At 42.9% G+C, this 27,518-nt stretch overlaps 1 protein-coding gene across 2 annotated transcripts in view; it reads right to left on the bottom strand.

The window, feature by feature from the left end:
• Positions 1–27,518, bottom strand: part of FAM120A (family with sequence similarity 120A) — a 127,628-nt gene that overhangs the window by 13,851 nt on the left and 86,259 nt on the right. For both annotated transcript variants that reach the window (XM_038408679.2, XM_043519915.1), the window contains exons 11-16: positions 22,453–22,702; positions 14,967–15,081; positions 7,077–7,286; positions 5,827–6,010; positions 3,964–4,101; positions 1,999–2,140 (exon numbers count right to left, since the gene is read on the bottom strand). In XM_038408679.2, the coding sequence (XP_038264607.1) occupies positions 1,999–2,140; positions 3,964–4,101; positions 5,827–6,010; positions 7,077–7,286; positions 14,967–15,081; positions 22,453–22,702 (1,039 nt within the window). The remainder of the gene's footprint in view (positions 1–1,998; positions 2,141–3,963; positions 4,102–5,826; positions 6,011–7,076; positions 7,287–14,966; positions 15,082–22,452; positions 22,703–27,518) is intronic.

Genomic DNA, 27,518 nt, shown 5'->3' with positions numbered 1-27,518 from the left:
GTATAACTAAGACAAGTAAATGGGTCAATAAACTAAGAAACAGAAAGCCTCCACTAGCCAACAAAGGGAGAACACCCAGGGAACCATTTACAATGGACAAGATAGGCCTGGAATGTAAGATAAGGTAAAAAGTAAGTAGTGTGTGGACAGAGCATGGTGTACAGGGATTAATTCCTACAAAGTAACCCAGCCAATCTCAAAACATGATGCAGTGTATAGTAAATGTAATGTTTAAATGTATATAAAGGAAGAGGTTTTCTGTGCAACTTTGGACGTGTGGTATGCTCTACTCTTGAGTCTGATCAACCCAGCATCACTTTGCTGCATGCCACATAAAAATACCTGAAGTGTCAATACCTGGCGTTGAACTGAGTTCTTGGGAAGCCATGTGGAAAGAGGTGTCAGAGGGAGTCCCAATTACTGTGAGATAAATTTTTATCTACATACTGTCCTCATTTCAAAGCTCAACTCCCACTAAAGCCCTTGGGATTTGTTGTACAAAGAAGCAGCGTAGAACACATCTTTATGTACATCTAAATCTGCTCCCTTTAGTACCACTATTATTTCTGTCCTTTATTTTTCTTCCTTCCTTCCCCAACTTCTTTTCTGTTTGCCTCCCTCTTGCCTGTCACTGTTTCTCTTCTGGTCTTCCCCTCTGCATTTCCCTCCCTGCAGCAATTTCCAGTTCTTTCTCTATTTATTCAAGGGCTTCACTTCCACCTACTTCCCTATTCTGGCCAATAAAATGATCAGCAATGAAACAGTCAATGATGACATTAAAAAGTTAGCATTGAGATTTACAGCTTATATCTCAACTAGATTAATGCGGGGAGGGGAAATCATGCCTCCCAGACTCATTGTCTCTCGCTACCCGCAGACCCAGGAAGACATGGCAGTATTTTCATTCACTTCACATTTGAGGGGCTACCTTCAAAACCTATGGGGCTATGAACTTTTTTTAAAAAATGAAAGCTTAGATTTTGCATGATCTAACAACATCATGCAGGCCACAAACACATCAAGTGAGGCCAGATGTGTCCTACATGCTAGGTGTTTGATATTGTTTTATAAACGGTAGAGAAGAGTGAGAATGAGGTTACTATATAAGAAATATATTAATACACCTATTTTACTCTGCTCCTTTGAAGCTACACCTGATTGCAAGTAATTATAGACACAAAATATATTAATTTCCTGTTAACTTTTGGGGTTTAAAGTGTTTGTGTAGTGCCTAGCACAATGGAGCTGAATCCCAATTACGTTTGCTAAATGCTACTATAATACACATAACAATCATAAATCTCTGGGAACAAATATCAGCCTTTTTTTTTTTTATCAAACCATACCATTATTTTGCAAAGATCCTGGTTTTCAGAACTGCAGAATATCCACAGCACCAGGTGAAATCAATAGGAACTGAGAGTGCTTAATGTTCTCTTAACCTAGTTTTTTGTATGCAATTATCATGTATTTTCCCCATCACCGTAGTGTCTGGGCATCATTAAGCCTTTTAAACTCCACATTGAGGTGTTTCCCCCTCCTCCTCTAGTACTACATAATAAAATTACTCATCAATTTATCAGACCAGTAAGTAAATATTTTACTATTATAAAAACATACAGAATGCGGGAATGGATTTGGTTGGCTCAAATAAGTTCCTCATGTTCTTGTAACTGAAATGCTATTGAGTCATATCCTGGTACAGGACCCGTGAAATGTATGTAATTAGATTCAGAATGAAAGATTTTTGTGCACAGAAATGTTTTAATTTATCTGAACTACTGAGAAAGAACATGTTAAAATTAACATACAAGTGCTCTTGAACTCCCGAGTAATGGCATTACTGTTACCTAGTCCACTCCACATGCAAGTCCGAAAGAAACGTAATCATAATACTTTATGCAAGGTCTGCTGTCACCTCATTTCCCCATCCTGGATTCTCTAGTGCATCGAATCACTGAATTATGTTAAGAACAGTTTCTGTGGTATTGCACTTACCCTCTTGCTGGTCCTCCAACAGAAACCACCTGTAGAGGAAATGGCCCTCTACCGCCACGTCCACGTCTGCTTCCAGCCCAATGGCCGACGACAGTGCCAGCTATTTCAAGTTTCCCTCCCTGAGAAGGAATAGGTTGGACTCCTGCACATAAACGCAAAACCAAAAATTGTTCTTTACAGTCATAAAAACAAAGTTATTAGTGAATGGAAAAATACGCTCCGTCAATCTTCATTACACAAAGAGCTTCCTTTTCTGATACTGTGAAACTAATTTTCATGATGATGTGATTGTTTAAAGAAATTAGAGCTAAAACTGGAATTTAGAAGTCCTTTATTAAAATAAATGAATTATGAAAATACTCATGTGACTTCTTCAGTTTCAGTAATTTAAAATAATGTTTAGATAGATCCTGAGAGTCTGAAAAGAAATTTTGAAAAATATGTAAGAATTTTTTTTAAACAAGGTGGTAGCATGAAGGTAACGGAGAAGGAATTATTTTTAGATTTTCTTGTCGTAGATATACTACTGTACTTTCATCAGCATGATACACAAGAAAGGGCATTAAAAATTACTAAAGTTGGACTATGTTATAGAAATGGCATTTGAGTTGACTTAATTGTAAACACTACTTTTAGCCTCCTTTTATAGAGGCAAAAACCTTAGTATCCACACAACAGAGAATATCAGTATCACTGACATTCAAAATTTGCATTTTTATAGCTAATGGCCTTAAAAATTAATGCTAGATCACGGCATAACATATTTCCAGAAATCAAGGTAAGCACACTAGAGCTAGATGTTACTGGTAAGACCATCAGCAATGAGAGGGTTAAAAATGATGGCACTTATGCAGATGATGTTAGTTTTAAAAGGTTAATACACTTAAAAACGACAGCCCTGGTTAAATGCAGATAGTTCATACTTCTCTGTACAATTATCTCAGCTTTAATTGTGTACTGTGTACACTGGCAAGGTTGTTTTTGCCATAGAGTATTAGAAATACATGCTTGTTTCTTTAAATAGAAGCATAGATGCTAGAGCAGTGGTTCCCAAACTTGTTCCGCCGCTTTTGCAGGGAAAGCCCCTGGCGGGTCATGCCGGTTTGTTTCCTGCTGCGTCCACAGGTTCAGCTGATTGCAGCTCCCAGTGGCCACGGTTCGATGTTTCAGGCCAATAGGAGCTGCTGGAAGTGGCGGCCAGTACATCCCTCAGCCCACGCCGCTTCCAGCAGCTCCCATTGGCCTGGAGCAGCGAACAGCGGCCACTGGGAAACACGATCAGCCGAACCTGCAGACGTGGCAGATAAACCGATGCGGCCCGCCAGAGGCTTTCCCTGCACAATCGGAGGAACAAGTTTGGGAACCACTGTGCTAGAGAATACAGCTAGGTATATGGGAAACCTGTAGCCCAAGTAAGTAACTGGAATTCATGGATTTCTACTGTCCCCTTTTACAGAAGAGAAAAACAATGGCCACAGAAATCTAAACACTTATAGTAACTTAGGTCAGAAATCCAGACTTTGACATGAGGCACCAATGAAGGCTGGATTAACAGTAACACAAATACAAGAACTTCTACTGTGTCACTTTTTCAAGATGCCTTTTTGCTGTTCAATTTTAGAAAATCTTTAACATATCCAAGCAAAGCTGAGTTTGTTATAACATATCCTAACATTATGAAGCACAATAGACAGAATTTCTACTTAAATGTTAAAGCATTTTTACATTTGAACAAGAATGTAACAGGCAGACTGGCACCGAGACCAGGTTGCCACAGGGACTTAGGAAAAAGATTGCAGTAGAGTACAGCAGTCAGTGAGTGAGTTCACAGCAACCTAGAAAAGTGACAGCTGGAGACAGTTAGGGAGACAGGAAAATTGCAGCCAGTGGAAAGCCTGAGACCAGACTGTGAAGTGAAAGAAGCTGTTGCCAGAAGCTCTAAGAAAAGGGGTTTGGTATAATTACCGCCCTGAAACTTGCTAGTCCTGTTGTTGTCATTGCCAGAGAAGGCTCCGGAGTGTCCTGCTGCTGCTGCCACCCGGAAGGCCCGGTAAGCGCCTGTTGCTACTGTTTCCCCATAAGGGCCTCCAAAGCCACAGACTCCTGTTAGACCCAGGGTAAAGAAAGACAGGGGAAAAGCTGTGAGGGGGCTGGGTAGATGGGAATTCCCTGAAAGATAAGCTGCTGCCATGTTCCTTTTAGAGCCACAGTGACTACTGCCATTCAACACATAAGGCAGGAGAAAGGCTGCTGGTTTAGCAGCCAGAGGGATTAGAGCCACATGGGAGCCCCAATGCGCAGCCAGATCAGAGGCTGATGAAATGCAGGAGCAACTCACCATCAGTTAGAGCAGAGGTGGGCAAGCTATGGCCCATGGGCCACATCCTGCCTAGCCCTTGAGCTTCCAGCCGGGGAGGCTAGCCCTCCGCCCCTCCTCTGCTCGCCCCCCTCCCCCGCAACCTCAGCTCGCCGTGCTGCCAGCGCTCTGGGTGGGGGCTGCGAACTCCTGCCGGGCAGTGCGGCGGCATGGTTGGCTCCAGCCAGGTGGCGCGGCTGCCAGACATGCTGATCTGAGCGGCACGGTAAGGGGGCAGGGAAGTTGGATAAGGGGCAGGGGGTCCCCGGGTGCAGTCAGGGGATACTTGGATGGGGCGGAGGTTTGGGGGGAGGGTTGGATAGGTGTGGGAGTCTCGGGGGGCCTGCAGGAGACTGAGGTGTGGATAGGGGTCAGGGCAGCCAGGGGACAGGGAGGGTTGGGGTCCAGGGGGGCGGTTAGGGGCAGGGGGTTCCGGGAGGGGGTGGTCAGGGGACAAGGAGCAGGGGGGGTTGGATGGGTCAGGGGTTCTGAGGGGGGCAGTCAGAGGGTGGGAACTGGGAGGGGGCGGATAGGGGACAGTGGCCAGGCTGTTTGGGGAGGCACAGCCTTCCCTACCCGGCCCTCCATTCAGTTTTGGAACCCCAATATGGCCCTCAGGCCAAAGAGTTCACCCACCCCTGAGTTAGAGGTCCTATCCAGAGTAACTTCAACCTAGGCCTATATGTCTCCTAGCTACTAAGTGTAACCCTTTATTTGGATAGGAAATATACTTGTGAATCTGGAGATCTGAACCTCCAGTGCATAAGTTAACATGCTTACAAGTTTTGAGGCAGCAAGCCTTCATGATAGCACTTGCCACAACAAAAACAAAAACAAAAACAAAAACAAAAAAACCTATTAAACTTCCTGACTATTAAATATAAATTCGTATGTAGGGCTGCTGCTATGAGGAAGGGAAACAAATCGAGAATGGCATGATCCTTTAGTCATCTCCTGTGCTTACTCTAGGACATGCCTCTGTTTAAATGAAAGTACCAAAAATTAAATTTAAAAAGTGGGTGGAGGCGTGGTCTTCAGCCCCAACAGCTACCTTGTTCCCTTCATAAATTAAGCCATTCATTCATACACTACACTTACAAATGTGAACATTTTAAAGTAAGGCAGTTTTATCATTTGTACTTTTCCTATCCTCTTATGCTGATTTATTCCTCTTTTTTCCTCCGCATATAAACAATAGCCTCTAAGGCATTTTGCACTGGCACAGCTACTTACAATCTTGAAGGAAACAAATGGTATTACTACAGACTCCTTAGTTACTAGGGCACAGCCAATAAAAATTATGCTTCCAGCAACAGACATGCTGGACCATAATCTGATCATTTATTTTACTGCACTATTGCTTTGAAGTTGGGCTGATGATCAGAACACAATCTTGGAATGTGAATGACATGACAGTATTTATTTCATACCAGTTTGAATCCATGTACATGTACTGTCAGCCACTCACTTACCAGAAAAGCCTCTCCCCCTGCCCTGAGGTGGTGGGACTGGCCCAAAGTGCCGAGGATACATAGAAGCTGGATAGAAAGGCATGGCAGGTGGAGGTGGGAAAGGGAGTGGATGATTCTGCCTGGAGAAATTTAATCCTTCTAGGATACTCTGACGCATCTTTTCAACCTTGGCAGCCTGCTCAGCCTACAAGTAAACAAAAGTGCACAAATAAATGTTAAAATCTTGAATTTGTGCTATGCAAATTGTGCTTATCAACCTGACTGTAGGAATACTAAATTTAGACTGGTATTGGGACACACCCATATTTCTTAATAAAGCTAGCTTTTAATGGATAAATCATAATTTCCTACAGTGGGTAACAATCTACTATCCACATTTCACCGATTCACAAGAAATCCCCATATTCAAGTTAATACAGTAGTCTAGAATCAATTTTCCAAGTGTCAGAAACAAATACAGCCAAATGGTAGTCTTACCAACTCTTCCCTCTCAGGATCGCCCAGGAAGTCAAAAAAGGGGATGAGCATTTATTATACTATGCACTCTACTGCAATATTTCCTCTTCCTAGAAAAGGAAATACTGAAGTAAAATCAACTACCATGAGCAGTCACTTGGTGATATTCTGTGATACTCATATATTGTTTATTTTTTAAAAATCTGTTTTCTGTAAGAAATTAAGGGTTTTTGAAAGTAGGTGTTGTAAGCCCAACTTCACTCTTTTCAATTCTCTGTCAAATAATCAGGTACTGAATTTTGTTTGTTTGTAAAAGCAGTGTTAGCATAGCCCTTTTTGACAGCATTGCCATCTTGATGCAAAACAAGATACTACTGCTGAGAAGAAACAGAGATAGCTGCCAGCTCTGCTTGATTTGCTCATTACCTTGAGAATGTACAAGATTTCAATTTCCGGATAGTATCTTACATATGTACGCATAACAGTCTTTTGATAATTTGAATTCATGTACATCCTCAAAGTAACTAGTGAATCCTTGAGTCTGTTTACTGAGATTACAGGACAGAGGGAAAATGAACTCATTCTACTTCCTTCGAAGTCTATTAAAATTAAACTGCCATTTCTCCCCAAGAGGAGCCCTAATAATTGATGGTCCATTTCTCATCCCCAAAGATATTTACATTCCAGATAGAAAGACCACTCTCTTAAAACAACAACAACTGCCAAATAAACTGCATTAGACACTAAAGAAAATTCAGAACACATGAAAAAACGGCATTTCAGAAACTACCTACCTGACCATCACAGAGGTCAATGAGAGGAACTTTCTCCCGGCTTGCTTTGATGAGCTTGGTCTGAAACAGTTTCCCATCAAAATACATCCATGGACAGCAGTGCTCCCATGGGATTGGCTGTCCACAAGCATCATTTGCAAAGAGTGCCATATCCACACCACTCATAAACAAAGCAGACAGCTGAATTCCTCGGGGATCCAGATTCTCAATCTTTAAGGAAAATGAAATTTCAGTTGAACACAGGAAAAGTACCAAATAGAATTCCAGATTATTAATTTATGCCAATTATTTTCACGTCTACTTTGACAAGAGAATTGTTAAGAGCCTGATTTTCAATAAGTGAACTTATTTGTGAGCAACTTTGTACATAAAACCATGGGTGTGCGCAGGTACTGGAGTCTGCTACCTGTGCATCCAAAATAACAATGCTCAAGGAGGCTGGGTTGTCACCCCTATAAAAATAAAGACACAAAGGCATACAAACACAAGCAAAGAAAGGAATTAAAACTATTAGATTTTTTTGGTCATGGACCAGTGCCAAATCTCATTACAAAGTCAGGGAGCCAGTGAAAATTTAAAGGAAATCATACGAGTCACCCTAGAAACTAACGTGTACTGCTGGGAATCTTACCTTTCTAACTATATATAGCAACTGTCTCTAGATCTAGGAGCTCATGAGCTACTAAACCTTAAATTCACATCATTCTGATTAACAGCTTGCTTTCCTATCACACGAATGTAAAATATGACATGATTTTTTGCAGCCATTGCGTTAAGCACTGCTAGAGAACTGCTTTAAAATCCAGGCAAAACCATTTAGTTGTAAGCTTGGCATTCGGCTTCCTAATGGCATAAAGCAGTGGTTTTTAACCTTTTTTCTTTGTGACCCCGCTACAAATTTTTGAATGCAAGTGCAGACCCCTTTGGAAATCCCAGACATAGTCTGCAGACCCCAAGGGTCCGCGGAGCCCAGGTCAAAAATCACTGGCATAAAGCACAAAATCTTCAGCTCTAGTGATTACTGAGATATTTCTCAATAAAATCATGCTGGAAACAGCCAGGAAGAAAAACAAGAATAGCAACAACAACAATTTTCATGTCCAATGTCCCATGACCTGCCAGTTCCAAAGCTAGAAATACTTTGGCAGACCACTACCAATGCTTCCAGAACAAGTAAGTATTCCAAGGATTGCTCCCAGATCAGCAATCCAAAAGAAAACATATGATCTCAAATAATGCAAGTTTATATTTCATATTTTAATATTTATTCATGAGTCATGACAAGTACATGAACTACAGAAATGGGATTTAACGAAGAGAAGAATAAAAACTCATGTTTGTTGTAGTGTGATAGCTGTGTTGGTCCCAGGATATGAGATACACAAGGTAGGTGAAGGTTCACCAATAAAAGATATTACCTCACCTACCTTATGTCTCTAATAAAATTCATGCCAAAGTAAAACCCAAATCTTGGTGGGAGAAGGAAGGGGTCATGTGACTGGAATTAGAAGAAGGCTGCCTTAAATATGCTCTGTGCTGATGTAATGATTGGTAGCAATCATATAATTTTTTATTTTTTTTCACAGTAGGACAAAGACAGCACTGTTCACTTATGTTGTCAAGCAAGGATCTCCCTTGTGAGATTTAAAGTAATGTTTCCATGCTACTGACAATTGAGAAGCTGCTCTCTGACTTCACCACATCCTTGGGAGAAAAGGAACATCTTCAAATAGCGTTGGGCTTGCTTAACTAGAAGTATTTAAAAGAGCTAGAAGTCAAGCGCAGGTTAAGAAATATCAATGCTACTCTCCTATATTCTCCCAAAATGAGAAGAAATTAACAATGATTTTTTAAATTTCCTATGGTGGTTGTAATTATTTAGACAGTCACATAGGAGACCTCCCCCGACCCCACATACACACTAAAGAAACGTTTTTGTTTAAAGAATTGAATTTTGAAGTGTGCACATAGATCAGAATCTAGCTTCCATTTACCTACTCTTCATGTTCTGGTGTTAAAAGAAGTTGACAGTTAAGTCGATAACAAAAGCAATGTGCTGAACTCTACCATAATTTCCTGTTTAACAGAGTATGTCATTTGGTGATTGTGATTATCCATGTGTGAACAAGTCCCATACCACTTACATGTAGTGTAATTCTAAACCCATTTTGATAGAAGTTATGGTAGTTTGAATTAGATTACAGTGGTTTCTAATGAAACTCTGAAAATACTCATACTGCTATAAATTGCACCGGGGCTAAACTAGCCAATGGATTGAGGAAAGAGGAATAAAACCATCCTTGTCTCCCTCACCTCCCCTGTACTAAGAGCATCTCAGCTGAACCCCTAGGTTTGGGGCTTAAGTGTATAAATCTTACAAGGCATACACTACAGTTTAATGCTGCTTTAAGAGCACCCACAACAACATGCATTATGCAGCCAATTACATAAATTTTTCAGACAGTCTTGGAACATGTTACAACAAATAAAGGTTAAGAGATTTTCCGGACATTCTCTGCTCTGATTATGTTTGCATTTAATATTGTTTAAACTGTAGATAGCAAAAAAATATTTTGATGTTTTTAGTGCATCTTCTGTGGTTTACTGCTGGAAACTCTCACGAGTGCTCAACTTTTAAGATTTCATTTTTTAATGTTTCGGTTCTGAAACATTGCATTTTTCCCCTCTGTCCTACTTCCATTGCAAAGGAATTTCTATTAGCTCTAGGTTGCCATCTTAGAAAAATTGTGTCAGCATCTGTAGCATTTGGAAAAAGCAGTCTTGTATCATTAGAAAAACAAATTTTATTAATGAAGAGTTGGAACTATAATAGATTTGTGACAGTAAAATAATAGACTGGTTGAGGGATAAGAGGAGATAATGGAAAGAAAATAAGGAGCATTTATTTTGGGTGTGTAAACAAGAGAACTCTTACTCCTGGGAGAATTCTGCGCCACTGCGCATGCACAGAATTCATGTCCCCTGCAGATTTCTTTGCTTCCCTGCAGAAAAATGACTTTCTGAAAAATGACTTTTTCTGCAGAAAAATGACTTTCTGACAGGGATGCAAAGGGAAGCTGGAAGAGCAGTTATGCACCACTCCCTAGCTGTGCAGGTACATCATTTCAGATACCCAGAGCAACCAGCAGAGAGGTAAATCACTGCAGGGCTGGGGAAACCCCAGCCAGTGGCTCCTACCCTGAGCTGGGATCAGCTGCTAGTCCTGGCTGTACTCGAAGTAGGAGAGGACGGGACTTCCTCTTCCCCTGCAAGGAGGGCTTGGGCTGTGTCAGACCCACCCCCAGAAACCTCCCCCAGCTGCAGGAAACTCAGCGTCCTCCCCTGCTTCCTGCCCCCATCGCTCCTCAGCTGCAAGGGAAGGGGTCTCTGTACAGGGAGCTGCTCCCCCATCTGCCGAACCCCTGTGCATCTGGACCTCCGATACCCCAACGCCCCTGCCAAGCCTCACCCTGTACACCCAAAACCCCCCACCCCACGGAACTTCAACCCCTGCACCAGGAGCCCCCCTGCACCCAGACCCCCTGCCTTTGGATCCCCACCCTGCACCCAGGCCATCCCCCACTGAGCTCCCTGTACTCAAACCCCCACCCTCACAAGCCCCACTCCCTTGAGCCCCCCACATCTAGACCCTCACACCACTGACCCCCTAACTAGCTGCACCTTGACCCCCACCAAGCCCCACTCCCTCCACCCAGACCCCTCTGCTGAGCCCCAACCACTTCACCTGGAAGCCCCTGCAGAGTCCCATTGTCCCTGCACCTGGAACCCCCCACATTCCAATCGAGACTTGGTGCATCCAGATCCCTCCACACTTAGACCCTCCCACTGAGGGTTGCCTGCACACAGATTGTCCCACACAGAATCCTCTCGTCCCACATCTGGATCCCCCAACACCGAGCCCCTCCACACTTGGATCCTGCCTGGTTGAACCTGCCTGCCCCGGCACAGAGGGACAGGGCCCCAGGGTACTTCTGAGGTAGGCCCAGGCCTTGTGCTGTGTCAGGGTCGAGTGCAGCCTCACCACTGAATCTGTGTCTTGGGACTGGGGAGGCTGCAGGGTGATTTCCCATCTTCGTGCAGCCAGTGGCTTGTGCCATGTTGGAGCCTCTGCATTTATTTATTGACAAATAAAGCATGCAGAATTTTGCATAATTTAAAAATATTGTGTGCAGAATTTTTAATTTTTTGGCACAGAATGCCCTCAGGAGTAAACTCTGCCTGTTCAGTTGACATGTGAAGATGTCAATCCTTTCCTGGAAACATTTGCCTTGTCTCTGCCACTCATTTTTCTCAGAGATGAAAAAAACGTATTCTCTTCTGGGAATTCTTTTGCTGGAACCTTTGTGTCCTTCACAGTGTCGTTTCCTCCTCTACCTACTGAAATTGAAGACAGCAGCAAGACTGCTTATTTTGTTAACACACGCAAAACAAAATCTGCAGAGGACTTTATGTCTACATTGTTGGGTTATGAGAATGTGAGCAAGTTATTGCCTTGCAGATTTCCTCATATGCCACATCTCACCTTTTGGCCATGAAGTTGCCTTTTGAGTTTTCATCAATACCTACAAGTAAGGTTGCCCAGTTAGCTTTGTGAGACCCTTGATCCATGCTACCATTGAGACTTTGTATAGCTTTCCCCCCACAGCCTGCTGCAGGATAAAGTACTTGTGTTGATTTCTGTAGGCCTCAGACATGTGCAAATATATTTTGACCGTACTTCTAAACATGTAGGGTGTCTCGCTCAAGGGATGTTCTTGATTTGGACAAAAGCTATCTATATGTTTTCCTGGAGAGATGTGCACGGCCTCTCTGATGGTGCAAAAGATAGTTATCCTTTGGTCTGACTACTGAGTCAGAACCGTTAACCACCTTATCCTGAAGGAAGGTGACATACTATACTTGAATGGTTAAAGCATTTATTTTAAAAAACTTTCCTTAAAAAGAAGACAACCACAACTGAATGTGAGAAAATACAGAGACACTGATCTCAGCAACGGTCCTGAATGAATCAGTTCAGGCTCCACATGGGCAACTGTGAATGACAGGAGGACTTAGTGATGCTGCTTTCAGGAATCTGAACTGTTGCTTTTTAGCAATCAGTGAAGAACTTCTGCAAATGATCCCATTTGCAATGGCTGAAACAGGTTTCTTGAGAGCTTTTGCTTTGAGAGCAACCGATGAGCAGTCCTGTAAGAACCCAGCACGTGCTCACTTTGGCTGACTGCATTCTGTCCTAGGTCTCATTATCTCCTTTATTCTGGTAATTAAAAGTTTACGAGAAAAATGACAATGAAGAATCTCTCTTCCTCATTTCCTTTTGGATATATATATACACACTATATATATTTTTAGTCTGGGCTTTTCAGGCATCACTGGGCTGCAAGGATCCTGGAAAGTGATTCATCCTCTCCATCTGCTGAATAACAATCCAAGTAAGATTCTGATCTAGACTCAGAATTATTTTCTTTCACATTATCGTTTTTGGGATTTATTAGCTCTTTTATGCGTAAGATGTGGGATTCACTGGGGTCAACTGATTTGGTTTTCTTGTATGCATCTCCTTAAGCAACTTCTTTTTACAGCTGGATGATAGTTAGAGGATTCCTCCTGAAATGAGTGGGAGAAATAGGAGATGTCATCTTTAAAATGACATCTGACTTGCTTAAAAGATCGGACAGAGAGAATACACAGCTGGGAGCTAGCAGTAAACACAGGCAGGGAAGGCTCTAGCAAGATATAGCCTGCTTGACACCATAGGAAAACATACAGACAATGCATGATCTCTGTGGCACTCCCACTGGCTGGATCCTGGTGGCAGGAGGAAACACAATGCATCTACCTGTCTGAGCCTAGATAGTTGAAATCTAGGTAAGCTGCATCTGCTCCAGCTACTAGGGAGAGCAACGCCACGGGCTGCTGCTTCTCCCTGCTCTCCGCAATGTCTTCTTCTAACTGTGGATCTCGGCTTGGGAAAAATAGATGTTTTTGCTGTCTGCCCATTCAGTTCAGTACAGCACATGCTCACGCACTGGCTTGGAGCAATAATCTTCAAGTCACTGTAGGAAGACACAGTCCTCTCTGGCTTGGTTGGGCTCTACTTCTTATACGGGGATTCTGGAAGACTACATACAACTATTCCTTTGTGTGAGGCTGCAGAAGTGGAACCCTTCCTGTTCCTTCTCCCCATCGGCCATCTTCCAACAACATAAAAAAGACTGAGTGGGTTGCTTCAGGTCACCAACTCCCTGCCCCATGCTAAAGCTTTCTTTTGTTTTCATTAAGCAGAGTGCTGGATGGGCTCAGGATCCAGCTGTCTGTTATGAAAACACGACTAAACCCTGCCATTTTCTCCATTCTGGGGCATAGAATTCTGGACAGGGGTTCTAGGAGGGTGCCACTGTGAAGACAGACGGACATACAAAGGTCTCTCCCACGCCTTAACTCCCTCCTCACACCCACACCTGCACCCCAACCCTCCGCCCCAGGTCGGAACCCCCTCCTTCACCCAGACTCCCTCCCGGAGCCCAGACCCCAAACCTCCTTCCACACTCCAACCCCCTGCCCCAGCCCTGAGCCCGCTCCCACACTCAAACCCCTTGGCCCCAGCCTGGATCCCCCTTCTGCATCCCAAACCCCCAGCCCCACCCCAGAGCCTGCACCCCCAGCTGGAGCCCTCAACCCCTCCCACACCCCAACCCCCAGCCCCAGTCTGGAGCCCTCTCCCACATCCTGAACCCCTCATTTCTGGCTGCACCCTGGAGCCTAGAGGAAGCCATGAGCCTCCGTGCCCCTGCGGGGCTGGAGCTGCAAGTGCTGACTCGCCTTGCTGCAGGGTAAAGCACCAAGCCTCCGCACCCCCCTACAGGGCTGTGTGTGGCTTGCAACTGAATTTTTCTGTGGGTCAGTGGCCCCTGACAGAAAAAAGGCTCCCCACCCCTGGGTTAGCTAGTTATGTTTACTTCGTAATATATAATTGTATCTAGAAAAATAAGCATCTCTGCTAAAGTCTTTTAAAAGTATGCAAGTTAATATTTATGGAACACAATCAATGCTGGAAGACTGCTTCCCCCACCTCTTTATTTATACTTTTATGTCTACATAAACTTCTTTGTGTTTCTCCACCCAAAATAAATGCTACAAGGATCTTTTGACCCTAAACAAAGAAATCCATTTATTTAAATCAGCAAGATGAAGATTCAAGAGCAACCTTGCTAGAAGGAAAATAGGTCTGGTCAGAAATAGATTTCTGGTTTAAGCTTTCAAAGAGCTATCATAAAATAGTAATAAAATCTCACCAAAAAAAAAACCCCTCTAAAATTTTATTTTCATAATATAAACAATACATTCTAACTGAGTGAGTACCAGTCTTTGCTGCACTTAAAAAGTTTGCATTTCACAGACTAAGTGAGCTATATACATTGAACGGATACCCCAGATTTTTAAAGATATTTAGGCATTACGGTGCTCAGTGTTGCAACATCTGTTTTAGGAGCCTAAAATCCCACTGACTTTCAGGTGCCTAAATCCTTTCTGAAAATGAGAAATAGGTTCCTAAATCGGTTAGACATTGTCATTTCCCAGTGCCTTTTTCTTCTTCATCCTTCTATCAAGATGTTTACTACTTCTAAGAATTGAATAAGTGATGGAAAGAATACTTTAAAGAGCCGTACAATATTCAGAACACAGTAGATGAAATGATCCTGGAGAAGCTTCCCAGCACAAACAAGGCACAGTGGATACCTAAATCACTTTTTAAAAAGTGGGTCTTAATGCTTAATGTCTTTAGAGAAAAACATCACTTGCTCAATGTTAATATTATAGATCAGTTGGGTAGATTTCTCTAATGAAGGAAGTTGGATTAAGAATTACCTTAAGTTCCTGTAGCTGGTCAGGTTCATAGAGTTTTGGAGACAACGCTTGAGAAAGGAACGCATCAAGTTCCTGGCGACGAAGTATACGGATCCCTGGCCACTGCACCATATACCTACAGCAAAGGCAAACAAAGAACAGTTAATAACCTTTCTGTAACTGCTGTTCTTCACAATATGTTGCATATGTCCATTCCATGTAGGTGTCAGTGGACTCCAATGCACAAATGGAGAGTTTTTATCCTTTTATCCTGAGTGCCCTCTGCTGTCTTGCGCACATTACACAAGCATAAAGGACTGAGCCACCCCAAGATCCCCTCAACTCCTTCCTACCAGAATGACTCTGATAGAAATGGGAATGAACAAGTGCAAGGCATCTTAAAGAACTACTGAAAGGTTAGTAACCTTTTTTCCTTCTTTGAGGGATTGCACATGTCCACTCCACTGTAGGTGAGATCAGAATCTATTTGAACAAAAAGACTGGTGCAGCACTCGTCTAAATTTAGATTCGACTCTAGATTGCTAAGATTGCATAGTGAGAGGCACACATGTGACACTATAACCAGGTTGCTGCCTTGCAAATGTCCAATATTGGCACCTGAGCCAGAAGAAATGCCTCAAAGGCCACTTGAATGACCCAATACTCTATCCAGCAGCTCTGCATTAACCCATTGCTAACGTAAGTGAATACAACTGGATATCCATGCCTAAATCCTCTGTGTAGAAACTCTGTCTGCAAATTCAACAAACAATTGAGATGAAAGCTAAATGGTTTATTCCACTCCAGATAAAGCACGGATCTCTTCTGCCTTCTGGAGTGAGCAGTGACTTCTCTCTCTTGTTACTGTGAGGCTTTGGGAAGAAGGACAGCAAATAAAACTGCCTAGTTGATGAGAAAAGAGGAGATCACTTGCGTAAGGAACCTTGGATAGGGATGAAGGTAGACTTTCTCTGCATAAAAAAACATATATAGAAGATTTCAGAGTAGCAGCCATGTTGGTCTGTATTCACAAAAAAGAAAAGCAGTACTTGTGGCACCTTAGAGACTAACAAATTTATTTGAGCATAAGCTTTCGTGAGCTACATCCGATGAAGTGAGCTGTAGCTCACGAAAGCTTGTGCTCAAATAAATTTGTTAGTCTCTAAGGTGCCACAAGTACTCCTTTTCTTATATAGAAGATGGTGATACTAACACCTGCAACTCCCCTACTCTCCTGACCAGTGTAATGGCTACTCAAAATGCTTCTTTCACTGAAAGGTGTAATATAGACTAGCAGGTCACTAAAGGCTGAAAGTGGGGATCCATCAACTTCAAGACTAAATTCAGGCTTCAGGGCAGAATAGGGCTCTGTACATGTGGAAACATCCTGTCCAAGACCTTTAAAAATCTTACAGCCATTGGTCTGGAAAAAAGAGAACGGTTATCCACAGGAGAGTGAAACACAGATACAGCTGCTAGGTGTACCTTAATTGAGCTAATCCTTGATGTTTCAGATACAAAAGATAGTCCAGCACCTGCTGAATAGAAGCAAGAACTGGGGAGACTCCTTTCAGCCTGAACCAGACAGAAAACCTCTTCTACTTAGCTAGTTGTCATCCTCGATGGTTTCCTACTATTCAGCAGTACCTCCTGCACCTCTCTGGAGCAGGACTCCTTGGCTGACATCGGTAGAGAAGTCTCCAGGCCATCACGTGAAGGGCCTGGAGGTTGGGGTGAAGGAGGAAACCACAATTCTGCAAAGCTAGGGCAGCGTGAAGCGGGAGTAACGGACGGGGAGTGACAGAGGTCCGAGAGCTGTGAAACCCAGTGTTGACAGGACCACACCAACACAATGAGTATAAGACTGGCCTTGTCCTGTTTCGCCTTGCACAGAACTCTGGCAGAAGAGGGACGGGACAAAAGCATATAGCAGACCATCTGACCACAGCAGCAGAAAAGCATCAGTCAGTGAACGTGGGGTTCGACCTGCTCTGGTGACATTTTGTGTTGCCCTTTGTTGCAAACAAATCCACTTAAGGAGTTCTCCAGACCTGGAAAATGGACCTTGCTATGTCTGGGCGAAAGGACCACTGCTGGTGATTGATGAACAACCTGCTTAGGCAGCCTGCTAGTGTGTTCTGAGCCTCTTGGAAGTAGGTCTCCTTCAGAAGTAGAGAGTTGCTGACACAGAAGTCCCAGAGTAGGACTGCTTCCTAGCTAGTGAAGACAGGGTTACATAAAACCTAGTGATCACAGTGTCAGTTGGCACAAATATGTCCACTCCCTGATGTGATGAAGGAATGCTACGCAAGCTAAAAGGATAACCTACAGCTCCTTGACATTTATGTGCAGACTGAGATCATGGTAGACCAAGACCTTGTGTGTGCAGGTATCTCAGATGAGTCCTCCCACCTCAGATCCAGGCATCCCTGACTAAGGTAAGTGAATGCTGAAGATGAGTGAAAGGAACTCCCCTGTATACGTTGGTTGGGACTACCCACCAGTTTAGGGACTATAAGATGAAACTTGGGACATGCACTAACATGCCTTCTTGGAGAATACACCTCTGCCACCCAGCCCTGAAGGGGTATCAGGCACTATCTAGCGTACTGGACCACCTAAGTGCATGCTGCCATGTGCCTCAGCAGTCTTAAACAGTTCCTCATTATGGTGAGAGGATAAGCCTTCAAATTCAGAATGAGGCTTTGAATTCCAAGAAACCTTGTCTGTGTAGCAAGGCCATAGCTGTTGTCAAGTCCAGAACCACTCCAATAAATTCTATTTTCTGTACTGGAGACAGGACTGACTTGTCTGTGTTGCTTTTGGGATCAGGACGTATCAGGAGTGAAACCTCTTTCCCCTGAACAAAGGAGGGACTCCTCTACACCTCCTAACAAGGAGAAGCAAATATATATCTTGCAGACTTGCTTTCTTGTGAGAGTTGTCCCTGAAGAGGGACAGGGAAAGGAAAAGGAAAGGCGGGGCAAAAATAAAACAGAGCAAATATCCCACTTCCACCATGCTTACAACCCATCAACCTGTTGCAACGTGGGCCCAAGCATGACTGAAGTGGGACAGGCGTTTTGGAAGAATTGGAACAATAAAGGATGACACTCTTGGAACTAGTAGACTGCTCTCAACCTGCCCGTGAAAAACTAGTTCTTGGAAGATGCTGCCTGCCTTGAACCAGTGGCTGCAGATACAAAGGGCAGTGATGGGGGTCACCATTTGTAATCTCTGCTCCTTTTCTATGGTAGGTCTTGGACTCAAGGAGTAAATCACTGAAAATGCTGAGACTGATGAAGAGAGAACACCTTCTGCTTCACTGCTGGAGTGTAAATGCCCGAGTCTACAGAGTTGCTCTAGAATCTTTGAGACTATGCAGAGTCTCATCTGTCTCTTCTGAGAAGAATGGCTGCTCACAGGGTAAGCCCTGAATAGTCTGTTGCATCTCTAGAAAGAGGCCAGAAGAGTGCAACCAGGATGAGCGCTTCAAGTGAAGGCAGATGCCACGCTGTGTGCAGCAGAATCTGCTGCATTGAGACATGCCTGTAGAGCTGTTCTGGCAACCAACTTGCCCTATCCAAGTGAGGAATTCCTGTTTTGCCTCACATGAGAGTTTGTCTTTCAATTTCAAACCTGTCCCCCTCAGAGTGAAATCAAAGCATCGCAGCACAGCTTGCTGGTTCACAGTGTGAAGGTGTAATCCACCTGTGGAATAAAGCTGCCTCCCAAATAAGTCCAACTTCCTGTCCTCTTTATTCTTTGGTGCTGAAGTCTGGTGTCCCTATCGTTCCTTTTCATTGGCTGCTGCAACTTCAAGGGACATTGGAGGAGGATGGTTATACAGTGCTCAAACCCCCAAGGATGGGAGGTAGTACCTTCTCTCTACTCTTTCAGCAGTGAGAGGCAGGGAAGCTGGGGTCTGCCAGAGAATCTTGGTGGGCTCTAAGCCTCATTTATTTGCAGAGCTATTCTAGCTGGGGCTAGATTAGAACTTCCACTAGCTTGGGGAATTTTTCCCACTCCTTCGGGTGGATATCATGCGCTACAGTCATCCTCCTCACAGCTCCTGATGAGTCTTAAAATAAATCACCCAGAAGTGCTCCACCATGATTGCCTTATCAGGAGAGGCGGAAGAGGATACTAATGGTTCCGTTCCTACAGTTGCTCATGTGAGAGATCCCAAGCCTGCTCAGTACCAAGATGTTTGGTGCGACAATGCTCCTGGCACCCAGCAGATGGAGCCAGTTGACATGGCTGCAAGGATGCTCTTGACTGGGATGGGGAACCTACGGGTCCCAAAAGGGCCACTACTATGTCCCTGGACTCCAGCTTTACACTGCCCAAGGATTCCTCCTGTAAACTCCCTGCTGGTATTGTGGCAGAAACCCAGGCGGGCAGGTGGCATCTCTCCCCCAATGGGACCAGCTAGGTTGGGAAACATAGGAATCCACTTCAGAGTCTGATAAGGATGAAACTTTTTCTTAAGACCAAGATGGTACTGTACCCATTGGTAGTGCAGAGGAAGGCTGACTCTGAAGCGGAGACAGAGATATCATCTAAGGGAAAGGCACAGATGATACCGGCCTCACTGGTACCCTGATGCCACATCTGGTGGAACTGCTTAGTTGGAGGAGAAGGCCCTGGAGGTGGTACCATCAGCACTGGTGCCAGGTGAGACTCTTGAACCACTGGTGATGGCAGCACTAAGGTTCCACAACCTTTTCGCAGCCTCAAACACCTCAGGAGTAGACGGGGTACCAGAAAGACACTGTGTGGTACGCTATAGCAAGGAGATGCCAGTGAAGATGCTTAGGGAACCAGTCTTGACAGGCCCACATTGGCATCAATGAACTTCCCTGTTTAGAGGTGTGCTCTGGGAATTGCTTCCTTTTTGATCATCCTCCTGAGTTTTTACTAAAGCTCATCCTCTTTCATTTTTTTGAGGTCCTCATACAGAGTCCAATTTCTTATGCCTCTTCTTCGGTACCAGGGATGCCAATCTGCCTCTTGGTACAGATAGTATGGCAGGTGTACTCCTGACCAATGACACGGTGCTTTGTACCCAGAGCAACGTTGAGGGCTCAGATGGAGGCAATTCAATGAGCAGATATTTTAAGCTTACTGTCCTGTCTTTTTTCTGAAGAGGATTAAAGCCTTTACAAATGCTGCACTTGTCCCTCACATGAGCTTCCTCCAGGCACTTAAGGCAGCTGGGGTGAGGTCCCTATTCGGCATAGCCTTGCCGCAACAGTGGCAGGGCTTGAAATCTAGAGTATGTGGGGGATACCTCCGGTACTAGGGGTGGTACATGCTCAAACAATAAAAACAATTTTTTAAACTAGCAAATTGAGTAACTACTAGACTACACTAACTACACATAGGTACAATATATAGGTATCGAGAAAGACTTGCAGAAGCAAGGACAGGGACCTTCAATAACCGTAACAGGTGGTAGAAAGGCATTGAGGTGGGTGTGAGGCGCTCAGCCCTTTATGCCTGTCCAATGTGTATGAGACAGCAGAGGGTGCTCAGGCTGCCCCAACAGGTACTACCAAGGGAAAAAACTCTTCAACAATTGTGCACCGGAGAGCACAAATACCTACAGTGGAATGGACATGTGCAATCGCTCAAAGAAGACTTACTCAGAGTCCTCACTTTCACAGCTAAAGTAAAAGGTATTATTGTGTGAACAGAAAAGCCACCAGAACGAAGCCAAAACCTTTTTGTTCAGGCTTCAAATTAAAAAACAAGATATAGCTAAAAAAATAAAAGTGATTTCTTAGGGTTTAATGCCAGACTAATATTTTGGTAATGCTGCTAATTATAAATGACAAATTAATTATTATTTGCAGTACTGTTACAGCCCTGTTGATCCCATGAGAGACACACGGTAGGTGAGCTCTGTATAGTTCGATAGCTTGTCTCTTTCGCCAACAGAAGTCGGTCCAATAAAAGATTCACACCCACCTTGTCTAAATTAATTATTGTAGTTTGTTCTGATCCAAATACTTTTACATAGTATAAAAATATGTATTTGGTCAAAAGTTACTCAAAGAAAACCAGTAATGTTGTTTGACAATATTTTTACATTATACCCCTTGAGCTGGCTCCTTAGAGTAGATGAATTAGGAAAATATCCATTATTTGATGCAAATGTCCAAGCAAAACATACTGATGAGACACTGCCTGTGAACTCACCCCACAGCACACATGATCATCAGAACCCCACACTGCTGTCAATAACAAAAGAGTAGGATAGGCCGTAAAAATATTACCTAGAGCAGAAGTGCGTGATGATACATATAAAAGTAATGGTGTAGTATAAAGGTTTCATCAACATGAGTCTGAGATGACACACAACATGAGTCTGAGATGAACACATTACTCAGAAGTGAAGTCACCGCAAGTTTTATGCATTCCAAACAAGTGCCAATAAAACTTTTATACCTCACGAACTATTTATGTCACATCACAGAAAAACTATTTTACAAACGTGTTACAGGTTTTAATAAAATATTATTGGAACTATTTGTATTCTACTCCTACAAAGCCAAGTGCCTTATTTATAATTCCGCCCCGCCCTTTTATCGCCTTGGTCGAAACCATGAGGCAGTAACAAGGGCGCATGCGCGGACCAACAGACACTACTACTTTTAAAAGCTCCAGGCGCATGCTCACTACTCTCAGTGGAATACAATAAGGACCACTGCTTGAAGAAAAACTATACATGGCTCAAAAGGCAAGAGAAATTAATATTAAATTGGAGGCAAACTTATATTTATCATCTCAAAAATTTACCCAAGATCTCTCTCCCATTCATACAAATCTTTCCTTTCAGCCTGAGATCTTGGGTCCTGCCAGATTAAGAAGCAAGAGCTGGGTCTTACTAGGTGACTAGGGATTCCCCCCCCCGACTCAAGATATAGGAGCACTCATTCCTAATTCAGCTCTGAAACTGAAGGTTAGTCTCTTCCTTCTTAATTCTGCACTTCTCATGTGGGCCAGTCAAATCAAGTAAGAGAACCAGCAAGCCTGGTACAGTGAATCCTAGTACCTAGTAAATGGGAAATCATTTACATAAACTTTCCAATCCCAAAAAGCTACTAAGCAATTATTTTCTGCACCACCTTTTGGTTTTTCTTTGGGAATATACAGTGCCAGTTCCTGTGATCCAAAAGGCAATGTTTGTGTCTGGCTACTTAGAGGCCTTAAATATAACAAGTCTAAATCAATTCAAATGCAAAGAAGCAACTGTGACAAAAAAGCCAATTTTTCTTCTTTCAACTCTCTATGGAATTAGCTGAAAAACTGACAAGTAGCTAGCACACTTAAGAATCACAGAAGTAAGGAAGTCATTTCTTCCAAAAATACTTGTAATATGAATTATTAATATTCAAAGTCATGGTTTAATGCAGGATTAGAGGAAGACTTGATACAGCAATATATTATACAGTTTAGTAACATTTCTTTCATGCTATTTTAACTTATGATAAACCCTCACCTTAATACACAACAGAGCACCATAAGATGAGTGGGCACATTAGCTGGATTGAGCATTGCTGGTGTATCTGATCTCATACAGGCCAAAAACGCCCTCATTCTTCGGTTCTTGTCCTCTACTGCTTTTCCCAGCCACAGCTTCTTCAGATTGGGACAGGTCCATTCCCTGAATGCAAGCGCTTCCACCAGTTCAGGAGTCTGGGGAGATTTTCCTTTGTAAGCAGCCCATTCTTTAATTATCACTGGGGAAACTACAGAAAAAAAACAATTGAAAAAAAATTCAATCTTGTTTATTTTAAACTTCATATCCAGATAGCCTCCCCATTTAAATCAATAGGTCATTTTAACCCAGGTGGTGTTTAGATATTATATTGGCTGTTCTGATTCTGTATCAGGTTTGCTAATTTGCATGACTAGTAACCAACCAGCAAGGTCCTGAAGCACTATTTCTTTCAGATGCACTCACTTCAATACATTCTCTAATATGCAAGAGTATTCATAAAAACACAAATATATTGTAGGAACATTACTGTCAATTTGTTTTTAACTTAATTAGTTTATTATCCAAAGTATTTTTCTCTATCATAATGGAAGATAAGCTACTTAATTTCTCTTTTTACCCAGGTATTCTCCTAATTAGGTTTTACATGTTTGATTAAAAAGAGTTGGAGGGATGTAAAATGAAGAATATTTCCCAAAACAGCACATAAATACAAAATACTTCTTAAACATCAGCTACTTTCATCTCTACTACTTTATCTTTGTGCAGCTAATGGTGATGGACAGGTGGCACAGCTTTACAAACAAAAAAGGAGGACTGGAAAGGAGAGATGCATGGGGAGTGGAAATGTAAAAGGAAGCCTTGGGCAGTAATGTCTAATGTTCATTTGTCAGCTGTGACAGCCACAAAGGCCTGGTGGAAAGGGGCAAGGTGGTCCCTGGACATGGGGCAGGCTTCAGATTAGCTGTGATATGACAAACTGATGCAACTCTTCACTCTCCTGTCAAATCTGTTCTCTGCGAAGACAGCGGGTTGGTTAAGGAGGCAGAAGTCTGGCGTCCCCTGCAATACCTGGGTTTTGCTTTGTGGGCTGTCTGCTCTAGGAGTAAGAAAACATCCTCTGCCTTTGCTGGCGGGTACCTGTATGGCTTTTTGTAGGGAGACCCTGTGTAAACTCTGACGTACCATAGTGTGACCCTTGACTCCCTGAGGGAATGGAGTACTTTGTCTGTCCTTTTATTGAAGAGCTCCATCTTCTGAAAGGGTAGGTCCTCTATCATGAACTGTATTTGGTATGCTCGATGTCGGAAGCCATAAGGCTCATCTGATTGTGACAGCCATGGCCACTGACCTTGCAGATGTATCAGATGTGACCATGGCTGCTGCAGCAATGTCCTTGTATCCATCTGGCCCTCCTTAATGATCTCCTTCATTTCATCACTGTAGGATTTTTGAAAGGAAAGAAGTGACCCTCCCACATGTGAAGCAACTGTATTTGGTGACTAATGCCTGGTAGTTCTCTACCTAAAGCTGCAGTGAGGCTGATGAATATGCCTTGCATTCAAAAAGGTCTAATTTCTTAGGATCCTTGTCCATATGAGTATGTTTAGTGAACTTCAATTTTTCTTGTACTTGTGTTTGGGTGGGCACAGAAACACTCTAAGCCCTTCTAGAGCACGTAATACTTATTTTCTTTCCACCTCCAAGTGAGCGGAGAAGTGGCCAGGATCTACCATAGTCCTTACAGTTCCTCTAGCCACTCGTTAATGAGGAGGAGGATGAACCTGGCCAGCACTGTCACACTCAAAATATCAAAAAACTTAAGACTTTTCTTGTATGAATTTGGTCTCAATATCAAGGGTCTCCAATTCTGGACTAGAGGCCCTGGAAGGCTTTAAAGTCACTGATCACGGTAGTGGAGGCTAGGCTGGGGTCACTACTTCATCCAGAGACAAGAATATTTCCCTGGATGGAGACAGGGATCATTGTGATAGCCCCTTTGTCATCTCCTGCAGCCCCACATGTGTTTCCAGTGTGGGTGACCTAACCGATGATAGTGCCAGAGAGTGGATCTCCGCCTCCTGCTAGAAGCGCAAGAGGGTGATTTCTTTCACACAAAGGACAAACGTCCTCAGTAATGCCAATACGGCCAAGCTGAAATGCCACACTGATGCTAGTGTGGTTCAAACTGGCCAACCCAGTCCCACTTTCAGACCATTTTGGGCAGTGATCGGAAGCCCTTATGCTCTCCTTGGGGTCATTTTCCAATGGCCTAGGAGATGAATCTCTGCTTGTTGTTGTCAAGGAGTGTTGGTGATAGTGAGGACAAGTATTTCTCTTCTTCAGAAGGTGGTTCCATGGGGAAATATGGAGCTGGTTCCAGTTCCAGTCACTTCTTCAGTACTAGGAATATGCCTCCAGGGCATATCTCGAGCCCTTACTCGGCTCTGTCAGGGGTATCAGTGCCATATCAGTGCTGGATCTTTGATTGCTTAGGGTCTTTGTCTTTGGAAGAGTGATGTTTCATGAGCTCCTTCAATTTAAGAGCTATCTATAAGATTAATCTTGTTGTGCAAGTCTATGTCTCCTTTGAGTGGGATGCCAGCTTTATTACCTGCCATGCACACCTACAGCGACAGACATGACACATACTTGAAGCATTATATATTCACGCATATTCTTTTAGAGAATATTATATAACATGAATACACAGCTGTTCAAGTTGCCATAATTGGTAATTGAGAAGAACGGTAAAAAGAGTCACAATAACTAAAAGTCTTAGATCTCCCTAGCCCCCGTCAATCTGGTTACAGAGCTGGATATTGCACAGAAACCATCCTTGTCACACTGGACAACAATTTCATCCCAGTGATCAGGTGTCTATGCTGATGTTAGATTTATCAGCTGCCTTCAGTTCCAGTGAATATGAAGTACTGTTGACTTGCCTGAAGCTATTTCTATGCGACAGTGGGATGGGGCTCCTTGAGCAGCTTTGTTCCTTGTAGGCTGAAGCCCCAGAAGACTGTATTTGCATCATCAATTCTAAGGACATTCCTGTGTAGGCTGCTGCAAGGTTCCATCTTGCTACCGTTCTCGTTCAGTATATGCACAAGGCCAGGACCAAGTATTATTGTGTACTTTTTAACTGTATGATCTCAGTGTTGTAGTGGACATTTCAATGAGAAAACTTGACTCCTTTGCACAAAAGAAAAAGTAATGGTTGAAATTCAAATTATAGTTCCCTCCATCTAATTTGTTTCACCATCAGAAGATAAGCCCGTGGTCTCATTCCATTTCATATATGCCAGGAAGACAACTTAAGTTCTTATGTATAATTAGACTTAAGCTGGTATCCAATGGGAAGAACTGGTGGTACTTAACACCTTGCCCTAGACAGAAGCCCAAGGGTATTCTGAAATCAAATCTGTAAAGTACAAAACATCTTTGTTTAGGTCTGAACAATGAAAAAACATCTTGGCAGAAGACTAAATGATTGCAGTATAACTCCACCCTTACTCAAGGGATAAGTAGGCAATACTATCATCTTGGTAAATTTAATGTTGGATGAATTACTCACTATAATTGGAAATTCCATATGAACAAATTTAAGTTAATTGCCAGGAGGAAAATAGCTATATATAATTTTTCATCCTAATTTCCAAGAAGGTTTTGTTTGTCCAACAGGCTACTTCTTCCTGAAAAAAATACATGCTTTTCTCTGCTTCAGCTCAACAATAAATGTTACTATTTACTGCAAAGGAATAATGTATTTCTCAGAGCTTTTTAAAAGGATACAGTAAACTAAACAATACTTGTGGAAGAAAGAAAGAACGAACGAAAGAAAGAAAAAGAAACCCCTCTACTTCCCCTTCTCCCTAATGCCAAACTTCCTATTACTGTAAATTAAATCTATTGGGGAAAAAAAATCTATTTTTCCCTCCAGTTTGTTCACTTTCTGTATATTGTTTAACCATAATCAAGATTTCCCTGTTTGTGTGGGTCTTTCACACAGCAAAAAAGGAGAGAAAAAACCTTAAAGGAAAGCATGGGTGAAAAAAACAAAAACTTTAAAGAAGATTCAAAGACAGATATAGTTATCCTTTTAAAAATGAACAGACAGTGTCCAAGTAAGTTATTTTTTGCCAACCAAATCTTATTTCCATGTAATGCTGTGTAAGGAATGTTAGCCATGAGCCCTTGGAGTTCGCTGACCCTTCTCGCTGATAAAATGGTGATTAAAAAGGCTGTCTTCAGAGTAAGGTGACAAAGAGCATTTAGAAAGAGGCTCAAAGGAGGACTCCATGTGATTTGTAAGAATAACATTAAGATCCCACCCTGGAGGGCATTCTGTTGATTGGTAAGATTGCAGTAACACCTTTAGAAATCTGGATCCCGGAAGGTGAGAAAAAACTGAGCATGACTCGATGGTAGTGTGGTGAGATTGCATCCAGGTGGACTTTGATAAACCGAGTGTTCAGGGTGTTTCAAATCTAAACTAAAGTTGAGGATTTTTGGTACAGAAGCCTTCAGTAGGCTGAGGTTGTGCTGGGCTGCCCAAATTGAAAATCTTTTCATTTAAAGAAGTAAGTCTTCCCTGGGAAGAGCCTTCTACTTTGCAGCAGGATCTCTTGTACTTGTAGTGAGCAGCCTCTATTGGTAGCACTCAGGGGACCAACATTCATTCTATCAAATATTGTGACTTTGGGCATGGATGAAGTACCTGACCTCGTTTCTGTGATATTATGCACGGACTGTCTTGCAGTGGTACAGAAGCCTAGACAGACATTTTAAGGAGATATGCTAGCTAGAACTGTCCTGAAGATATCCGTAACAGTGTGACTGCAGCCTGTTTGATTTTGCACATCACTCCTGGAATCAAGAAAATCGGCACAACTGCATACATGAGACCTCCATCCCACTCTATGAGGAAGGTGTCTTGCAATGATTGAGGGCTCATGCCTCCCTAGAACAAAATGTTGGGCATTTCATATAGTCTTTAGTGGTAAACAAGTCTATAATAGAATTTCCCATTATACTGATTTAAGGATGGAGCTGTTCAGAGACCA

The sequence above is a fragment of the Dermochelys coriacea genome, chromosome 7 (genome assembly GCF_009764565.3).
Source record: "Dermochelys coriacea isolate rDerCor1 chromosome 7, rDerCor1.pri.v4, whole genome shotgun sequence".
NCBI classification, from domain to species: domain Eukaryota; kingdom Metazoa; phylum Chordata; order Testudines; family Dermochelyidae; genus Dermochelys; species Dermochelys coriacea.
This window is presented reverse-complemented; position numbering and strand designations above follow the sequence as displayed.